The 10379-nt window shown below is 35.1% G+C and overlaps 1 protein-coding gene across 1 annotated transcript in view; it reads left to right on the top strand.

The window, feature by feature from the left end:
• Window positions 1-2436: 2436 nt before the first annotated feature.
• lars1b (leucyl-tRNA synthetase 1b) overlaps window positions 2437-10379 on the top strand; it is a 40631-nt gene continuing 32688 nt past the window's right edge. Inside the window, exons 1-13 of the mRNA XM_048165908.1 lie at window positions 2437-2562; window positions 3011-3132; window positions 3221-3308; window positions 3390-3470; window positions 3561-3698; window positions 5737-5898; window positions 5984-6096; window positions 6585-6648; window positions 6733-6800; window positions 6906-7131; window positions 8636-8723; window positions 9176-9252; window positions 9417-9470. Coding sequence (XP_048021865.1) covers window positions 2557-2562; window positions 3011-3132; window positions 3221-3308; window positions 3390-3470; window positions 3561-3698; window positions 5737-5898; window positions 5984-6096; window positions 6585-6648; window positions 6733-6800; window positions 6906-7131; window positions 8636-8723; window positions 9176-9252; window positions 9417-9470 — 1287 coding nt within the window. The 5' untranslated portion in view covers window positions 2437-2556. The remainder of the gene's footprint in view (window positions 2563-3010; window positions 3133-3220; window positions 3309-3389; window positions 3471-3560; window positions 3699-5736; window positions 5899-5983; window positions 6097-6584; window positions 6649-6732; window positions 6801-6905; window positions 7132-8635; window positions 8724-9175; window positions 9253-9416; window positions 9471-10379) is intronic.

The raw sequence follows: 10379 nt of genomic DNA, 5'->3' as shown, positions 1-10379 counted from the left end.
ATATAAAATAGTAAAAAAAAAGTGTTTCATGTTGTAATTCCAACGGTTATACCATTTTTAGGTTTTCGTTTATTTTGTTGTCTTTCGTTTAGTAATTTATTTTATAATAATTATTACTTTAAAGGATTAGTTCACTTTCAAATTAAAATTTCCTGATAATTTACTCACCCCCATGTCATCCAAGATGTTCATGTCTTTCTTTCTTCAGTCGAAAAGAAATTAAGGTTTTTGATGAAAACATTCCAGGATTTCTGGCCTCCAAACGGTTGAAGGTCAAAATTACAGTTTCAGTGCAGCTTCAAAGCATTCTACATGATCCCAGACGAGAAATAAGGGTCTTATCTAGAGAAACCATAACTCATTTTCTAAAAAAAACAAAAAAAAAACAAAATTATACATTTTAACCATAAATGCTCATCTGAACTAGCTCTCTTCTTCTTCTTCTTCTTCTTCTCTATTAGAATTCCGGCAGTGTAGACTCTGCTAAGTGTATTACTGCCCTCCACAGGTCAAAGTTTGAACTAAATTGTCATATTCAATATGCTAGTGCAAGTATATAACAATTAGTTCAAACTTTGACCTGTGGAGGGCAGTAATACACTTAGCAGTGTTTACACTGCCAGAATTCTAATAGAGAAGAAGAAGAAGAGAGCTAGGCTGCGTCCCAATTCGCATATCCGTCCTAAATAGTATTCGAAAAAAGAATTAGTATGTCCCAAATCGTAGTATGTTAAAATTAGTATTCCAAAGATACCCGGATGGTCGACCTTTTCCGGTTAGAATTCGAAGTGCAGATCTGTGCACACTTCTAATGGCTAATATTGCCCATAACACATTGCGCTGTGGACGAGGACTTGATTAGAAATACAAATACGAGTAAAAAGTGTTAAAAAACTACAAAAATGATGGATGTGTGAGACCGACAGTTAAGCAGAGCGGTTAAGATAAATGGGCTTGAATGATTAATAATCAGTATCTAACCTGACGAAAAGATATTTATTAAATGTTATCCACATAATATTTCATCTGCAACAGCATTGTGAACTTTTATAACAATGTGTTTAGTCATTAACTTTTAAATGCATAATTATGCAAAGATGAGGAGAGTTCTCTGAAAGACCCGTGACTGGCAGATCAACGTGTGACTACATTTCTCTCTGAAACGGTAGGAAATTATATTTAATTGAATGTGGAGGATTTTACCTGTGACAAGATGATTGACAGAGTAGTTTAAACAGTTACAGGTTGTATAACTAAGCGACAGAACGTCCATTAAAGACGCAATTATGATGAGGTAGTCCCAAAGCTTGCATACTCTTCTGCTACACACTCAAAAGTATGTACTTTCTCTTCACAAAAATAGTACATACTTTTAGGATGTAGTATAAGTAGGGGAATTGGGATGCAGCACTAGTTCAAGATGAGCATTTATGGTTAAAATGTATATAATTTTTTTTTTTTTTTTTTTTTTTAGAAAATGAGTGATGGTTTCTCTAGATAAGACTCTTATTCCTCGTCTGGGATCAAGTAGAATAATTTGAAGCTGCACTGAAACTGTAATTTTGACCTTCAACCGTTTGGGCTCCAGTCAAAAACCTTAATTTCTTTTCAACTGAAGAAAGAAAAACACGAACATCTTGGATGACATGGGAGTGAGTAAATTATCAGGAAATTTTAATTTGAAAGTGAACTAATCCTTTAAGTAAACTTACAAATAAGAATTTTTTGGAAAATTCTTTGTATTAAAAATCTTTACATTAATTGGTTTACAGTTACGGTGAGAGACAACCGTCCGTGGTCTCCCTGTGGCTTGCATTCTTGGCAGTTTAGTGTTGTTAAGTGATTAATCTCTGAAAACATTATTTTTGTCTTACATTTCATAATAAATTCAGACAAAGCTCAGTGCAGATCGTTTTCAGTCAGTTAGCTGAAGCAACTTTTCTCTATGACTAAAACGAGATACACACAGAGTGACATATGTAAACAATGTCCAGCGAAAACCACCCCGCTTGGTCTAAATAAACACTTATAATAGACTTACCATCCAGTGAATTAGGGAATGACAAAAACACATTCTAGATTGATGATGTATTGACTCATTATTAAAGTTCTGTTCATTTTAAACAAAAATAATAAAGAAAAGAAAAGAAAAAAGTTACATAGTGTACCTTCAAATGAGTTTTTCTGTCAGGTAGTTTTCTATTACTATTTAATATTGAATATTTGGATATCTGTAATATTTCTGATAAACACACACACACATTACTAAATAAACTATAATACTATCAATAACAATGATAATTTTAATTAATAAATAAATTATTATTATCATTATTATTTTATTGTTTGTTTGCAAAGGGATTTTTAGTGATTACACAATTATATCTCAAATAATTTTTGAGGATGATTTCTTTTCTGTGTGAAATAGTCCAATCGTTTAAAACTACATTACCCATCATGCAAATGGACTTCCGGCGGCGACGTTTCTGACCGGTGTCATCAGCCGAGTGAAGCGTGGGTTTTACTCTTCAACAAATCCTGCTGAAGTTATTCAGGATGACGGTAAACTTGATTTATATGAAGCCGGTTTAATGGTTTGCACTCTTTACTTCATGCGGTTTAGAGTACTGTCTGTTTCATGACCTCAAACTCCAAAAAATGTATTAAACCGGTCCATTGAGCGGCATGGTTATCTTTAGCCACTAGCTTCATGCATGTGTGTCTATTAACCTTGTTCATGTGTGTTTTTTGAATCCTAAACAAAAAGTAGCAAATGTTCGATTGCCACAATGAGCGATCTCAACAACATTATCACTCTCCTGAGAGTTGTTGGCAGAGTAATATGAATAGAGCTGACAGCTGTCAATCAGAGGTGTTGATGTATGTGGCTCAGAACTGTAGTGATGCACATGTGCTAGTTTATACCTTAGCAGATTTACCAGATTCATCATTTTCCCCCATATATTTCACATGTGAAAGTTGAATGTTAAAGTTAAATATGTCATTCCAGGAACGCAAAGGAACAGCAAAACTTGACTTTTTGAGGAAGATTGAGGAGGAGGTTCAGCAGAAATGGGAGAAGGAAAAGGTTTTTGAGATAAACGCCCCAACCACCATTGGGGGAAATACAGAGTGAGCCTGTTTTTATATATTGCAGTATTTCCTAAAGTTTTACAGATTATATTCATGGCTAACTGACGATTATTGTCTGTCTACCCAGTAAAAACAAGTACTTTGTCACGTTTCCCTACCCATACATGAATGGGAGACTTCACCTTGGACACACATTCTGCCTGTCTAAGTGTGAGGTGAGTTTGAAAGCCATTTAAAGAATATATCATAGACATCATGTCATGTAATTTATGACTCATTTATAATTTCTCGTGCAGTTTGCAATGGGTTACCAGCGGCTGAAAGGAAAGCAGTGTCTTTTCCCGTTTGGACTTCACTGCACTGGGATGCCCATCAAAGTGAGTAGTTTAAACTCTTCCCAAAGTTCTGCACCTCAGATCTGTACATTTTTGTAATCAGTGTAAATGCTCTCTGTTTATGTTTACCAGGCGTGTGCAGACAAGCTGAAGAGGGAAATGGAGCTGTATGGATTCCCGCCCCAGTTTCCAGAGGAAGATGAAGAGGAGGAAGAGCAGAAGAAGACCACTGATGAGGTCATCATCAAGGATAAGTCAAAGGGCAAGAAGGTAAAAGTACTGTGTGTTATGAGGAAATTGTAACTTAAAGGGTTAGTTCACCCAAAAATTAAAATTATCCCATGATTTACTCACCCTCAAGCCATCCTAGGTGTATATAGGATTTGCAAATCTTCTTTCAGACGAACACAATCGGAGTTATATTAAAAATATCCTGGCTCTTCCAAGCTTTATAATGATAGTGAATGGGGGATGAGATTTTGAAGCCCAAAAAAAGCACATAAATCCATCATAAAAATAATCCATACGACTCCAGGGGGTTATTAAAGGCCTTCTGAAGCGAACTGATGGGTTTTTGTAAGAAAAATATCCATATTTAAAACATTATAAACTAAAATAACTACCGTATGCATACTGTACGCAAGTCGACTTGGGCCACAAGAGTAACCCCTAACCATGTATGACGTAGGATGTAGGAGTATCGTAAGCTAGACGCCTCTCGTGATTTAAACAAATAGGGCTGGGCAACAAACTCAAGCTCCTCTTCTCTTATATCGAAATCCTCTGATATTTCTCATTAAAATTTCTTGTTTTAGACTTATAATTCATTACAGGTGTTTTATTTTGCTCTGTCTTCTGCACTTCCGAGTTCGCCAATATGTCATGTGTCGGGCAGAGGTTTCTCTTCCTCCCCAAATCGATGCATACTGCCGTCTGCCGAAATCTAGTTATTTTAGTTTATAAAGTTTTAAATATGGATATTTTTCCTCTAAAAATGCATTGCTTCAGAAGGCCTTCTTTTTTTGTGGGGATTATTTCTATGATGGATGGATGCACTTTTTTAGGTTTCAAAATCTCGCCCCCCATTCACTCCCATTATAAAGCTTGGAAGAGCCAGGATACTTTTAAATATATCTCTGACTGAGCTCGCCTGAAAGATGGCTTGAGGGTGAGTAAATCATGGTATAATTTTCATTTTTGGGTGAATTATCCCTTTAAAGGTGCCCTAGAACTTCTTTTTAAAAGATGTAATATAAGTCTAAGGTGTCCCCTGAATGTGTCTGTGAAGTTTCAGCTCAAAATACCCCATAGATTTTTTTTAATTCATTTTTTTAACTGCCTATTTTGGGGCATCATTAACTATGCACCGATATATAGGTTGCGGCCCCTTTAATTCTAGTGCTCCCCGCCCCCGGAGCTCGCGCTTGCCTTGAACAGCATAAACAAAGTTCACACAGCTAATGTAACCCTCAAAATGGATCTTTACAAGATGTTCGTCATGCATGCTGCATGCATACATCGGATCATGTGAGTATAGTATTTATTTGGATGTTTACATTTGATTCTGAATGAGTTTGATGGTGCTCCGTGGCTAAAGCTAACATTACACACTGTTGGAGAGATTTATAAAGAATGAAGTTGTTTATGAATTATACAGATTGCAAGTGTTTAAAAATGAAAATAGCGACGGCTCTCTTGTCTCTGTGAATACAGTAAGAAACGATGGTAACTTTAACCACATTTAACAGTACATTAGCAACATGCTAATGAAACATTTAGAAAGACAATTCACAAATATCACTATAAATATCATGTTATCATGGATCATGTCAGTTATTATTGCTCCATCTGCCATTTTTCACTATTTTTCTTGCTTGCTTACCTAGTCTGATGATTCAGCTGTGCACAGATCCAGACGTTAATACTGGCTGCCCTTGTCTAATGCCTTGAACATGGGCTGGCATATGCAAATATTGGGGGCGTACATATTAATGATCCCGACTGTTACGTAACAGTCGGTGTTATGTTGAGATTCGCCTGTTCTTCGGAGGTCTTTTAAACAAATGAGATTTATATAAGAAGGAGGAAACAATGGAGTTTGTGACTCACTGTATGTCATTTCCATGTACTGAACTCTTGTTATTCAACTATGCCAAGGAAAATTCAATATTTAATTCTAGGGCACCTTTAAATGTTGTATTTTTGGTTGAATTATCCATTTTAAATGATCCATGAATTATCAGTATTGTATTAATATATAATTATTGAAAATTAATAGTTTCCTTTTTGAATGTCATGTCATTGGCAGAGCAAAGCTGTAGCAAAGTCTGGAAGCTCCAAGTTCCAGTGGGACATCATGAAGTCTCTGGGGCTGTGGGACGATGAAATTGTGAAGTTTGCTGAAGCTGAACATTGGCTGGAATATTTTCCTCCTCTTGCTGTACAAGACCTGAAGAAAATGGGTCTAAAGGTAGTGAAAGCTCACCTGAACAATTGTCATTCTGCACAATACTTTGTACTTTGTAAATGAAGTGACCGAGTCATTAATGCTGTAGGTTGATTGGCGGCGTTCCTTCATCACGACCGATGTAAACCCCTTCTACGACTCTTTTGTGAGGTGGCAGTACATCACTCTGAAAGAGAGAAAAAAGATCAAGTTTGGGAAAAGGTATGGTAAAATATTGTAATATGACTTAAGTATTCAATTTGTTTGTTTCGTTACTGATAGAAGGAAGCCAATTTATCACTTTAACCTGTTAATCAATACTGATAGTTGATAGTTGCGACACCAAAGTTTAGTCTTTGCACAAATTTAAAATGTCAGTACATAGAACACATTATAATTAAAAATACAACCTAAAAATAGCCATTAGGTAAAGTTATTTTTAGGTTGTCTAAAAAAGATCTGCAACATTATGGGAAGGTTGTAACAACATTTAGCCAAGTACTAACGTTAGGGGAACATTCACTGTTTGTTGAGCAGTATACTGCACATGCAGAGAACAATGCAGAAAGCAATGCAAAAATCAAGCATATTTTCACATAGTAATGTAAACAACTGTATTTCTGTGTAATTATTTATTTAATTGTTACTTTATTTTTTAAATTTTACAATATTTAATTTTAAAATTTGAACCTTTTTTTTCGGTCTTATAGATATACCATTTACTCTCCGAAAGATGGGCAGCCCTGCATGGACCATGACAGACAGACAGGAGAGGTTGGCACTAGTTTTATTTAAATTCCTTTTTTGGTAGAAAATAGGATGGAAGTGTGTGTCTTACAGTAATGATCTGTATGGCAGGGAGTTGGTCCTCAAGAGTACACCCTTATCAAGATGAAGATTGTGGAACCTTACCCAGCAAAATTGAGGTAAATTCCATAATACTACAGTTTTGAATGATTGCCATATTTATATATCATGTTACTCCAAAGAATGGCATGGTACCAAAAACATGATACTTTTTATGTTTTCAGTGCTCTTAAAGGCAAGAACATTTTTCTGGTTGCTGCGACTCTGAGGCCTGAAACCATGTTTGGTCAAACGAATTGCTGGGTTCGGCCAGATATGAAGTACATCATATTCGAGACGGCCAGCGGTGACCTGTTCATCAGCACACAGCGGTCAGCCAGGAACATGTCCTACCAGGGCTTTACCAAGGAGAATGGAGTGGTTCCGGTGCTCATGAACATCATGGGCCAGGTTTGTGTCCCTAAAGCACACACTGCTTGTGTTAATAAACAAGCTGCTTGATCGTAAATAAAGTTGGTCCATTTGACTTTATGACAGAGTAAATTAACAAGACTGGGTGGAAAAGCTATTACTTGCCCAGTAAAACGGAAATAGAATATGAAATCCAAAATAAACTAGGTAGAATATTAATTGTCGATACATTTTGTATTATAAGAATGTGTTATTTAAATGAAAAAAGTATGGTAATTTGTCATACTATTATATGATTATTATTATTAAAGGGGTCATATGATGCTATTTAATGTTTTCCTTTAGTGTGTAATGTATCTGTTTGTGCATAAGATCTGCAAAGTTACAAAATCGTAGTCTCCCACAAAACGGATTTATTCTGCTTCATACCTGCCTAAAACATATTGATCGAAGTCCAGATATTACTTCCTCACACGTCTACTGTACATCCTAATTTTGAAATATTAGCATAATGCGTTTGCAAAGAAAGAAGACGAGGAGTGCTTCTCAATTCTTATTTGTGCATCCTCGTTTCCTCTCCTCGCTTCCTTTCCTCGCGTCTTAGCTCCACCCCTTCAGGATGCGAGGGAAGGACACGAGGAAAAGAAGCGAGGACGGAGCAATTGAATCAAATGAAATGATATATCCTCGCTCCCTTTAGCGTCACTTCAACTGTCTTCAGTTGCGCTCAAGGGATCTACCCATATGTTTTTAAAGTTTGGTTATTTAAAAAATATATAATAAATATTAATAAAGCAAGATGCCCTGTTGAAATATGTGAGATGTATTTAAACTGCATACATTTAAATTATAGTGAGAGATATGAAGGGAGAGGAGAATTTTTCAGGTTTCTCAACGAGTTTTGTAACTTTGCAGTCTTATGCACAAACAGATACATTACACACTAAAGGAAAACATTAAATAGCATCATATGACCCCTTTAATAACAATAATAATAGTAATAATAATAATAATAATAATAATATAATAGTATGACAAATTACCATACTTTTTTCATATAAATAACACATTCTTATAATACAAAATGTATCGACAATTAATATTCTACCTAGTTTATTTTGCAGCATTATTTCTACTCTGACAGCCGCGAGACCAGTCGAACTCTGTGAGTGTGTGTTATAATAGTAACAATATTATTACTATTAATCATTGTGAATTATTATTGTAATTATCAGGAAAATAATGTCACAATGCTAAAACACGTTTTTGTCTTAAAAATACTAGCCAGCGTATTCCTTTTCAATGAAAATGTGAAATGAACACTGTGTGATTTGTCATATTATACATTTTTATTATATTATATTTGTATTATTCTATTATAATGCAAAATAACAGTAATGTTAACATGCTTTCTATATTTTTAAAAAAAGAAAGTACATAACTAAACACAAAAAAATGAATCCATATGCATAAATGACAGTTTATGCACTGTTTACTTACTCTCTCTCCCATTTTTTATTTATTTATTTTTTTATTTTTTTAGGACATCCTTGGCTGTGCATTGAGCGCCCCCCTCACCTCATACAAGACCATTTATGTCCTGCCAATGCTCACCATTAAAGAAGACAAAGGTACCTGACACCACCCCATAATATCGTCGCATCACATTACCCCTGCACAGACAAGATGCATCTCTGAATGGGCCACAGGGCAATACCGAGTGTTTTAATAGCTAAAGTGAAAGCGACGTTAGTCATTGCGGAGTACAGCGAAGCTAGGAGAAATGGAATATGGAAATGACCGTAATGGATGTTCCCTCAGGCTGCACGGACCACATTACTCCGATCACAAACTGCTCCTCACCTAATGTGATTTGGCAGTTATTCTTTTTCTTACACCCTGGGCTCCTGTTTTCACCCTGAAAGTGCCTTCCCCAAATTGATACGTTAGAAATGTTAATATAGATCATTGTTGTTCGCCTCTGAATAAAAGTTGTTCTCGGGGAAAAACAAATGTGATGTGGAGCATTTAGAGTAAGTTAGCTCATTATGGGAGGTTGTTGACATTTAATTTGTCGTCACAGGAACTGGAGTTGTCACCTGTGTGCCGTCAGATTCACCTGATGATATCGCCGCTCTGAGGGACGTTAAAAAGAAGCAGGTGATCATTTTCATTTTCTTTTCTTGATTCAATTGTTTGATTTCTGTTTGCGAGGGAAATTCCCAGAGAGATAACTGGATTTTAGATAAGATGAATGTACCCAATACAAAAATGCCTGAATGTTTTTTTTGTTTTTGTTTTTTTATTTTTTTTTATTTTTTTAGGCTTTGAGAGAGAAGTATGGAATTCAAGATTTTATGGTCCTTCCATTTGAGCCGGTAAGCAGCTTTTTTTAAAAGTCAGCCTTAAGTGGAAGTTGCGATAGTCTTTTCATCAATATTGTGATGTGAAATGGCTTCTTGAACAAGGAAAAATGTAGGGAAGGTCTTGTTTTTTTTTTTTTTTTTTTTTTTTTTTTTGGATCGTTGTGGTTTGCTATTGTTGCGATATATCGTTCATAAACACTGCAGTATTCCATAAAAAATATTGAATTGTCAATTTTGATTTAATAATAATAATAATAATTCGTTACATTTATATAGCGCTTCTGTGTACTTTAAAGACCCCATGCAAGACACAAAATTAAGAAAAGCCAGCTGACCAAGTGTCAGTGTGAGAGAGCTCCAGGGCTGCGTTTCCCAAAAGCTTTGTAATACTACAAAGATTCATAAGTGCCAATGGGTTCTACAGTCTACTTAAGCTTACAATATTTTACAATATTCCCTTGAATCCCAGATTCATGAAACATTCATAATAAAATTATAATAAGAAGAATTAAATCTTTTTAATTACTTTTTTATTATTTTCTAACTCAAGAAGAAATAAGATTAAAAAATGTATAACTAGATGAGTAAAGTTTGATGACAAACTTTTATATTGTCCTGAAATAACTTTGAAAAGCTTTGTTTGAAAATTGTATTCAAAGAAGTCAATAAAATGTTGTAAACATGTTCTAATGCATTAATATATTTTAACAAGTTGCTAACATATTTGAATACATTTGATAGCATGTTTTAGCAAGCTGCTAACATGTTTTACATGATTTAGCATGTTGTGTGGTTCCTAACATGATTTGGCACATTGCTAGCATGTTTCTAGCTAGATTGAGCACATTGCTAGCATGTTTTAACACCACATCACTAACATGTTTTAGCACGATGCTAGCATGATTTAGCACGGTGTTAGCA

The sequence above is a fragment of the Megalobrama amblycephala genome, linkage group LG18 (genome assembly GCF_018812025.1).
Source record: "Megalobrama amblycephala isolate DHTTF-2021 linkage group LG18, ASM1881202v1, whole genome shotgun sequence".
Classification (NCBI taxonomy): domain Eukaryota; kingdom Metazoa; phylum Chordata; class Actinopteri; order Cypriniformes; family Xenocyprididae; genus Megalobrama; species Megalobrama amblycephala.
This window is presented reverse-complemented; position numbering and strand designations above follow the sequence as displayed.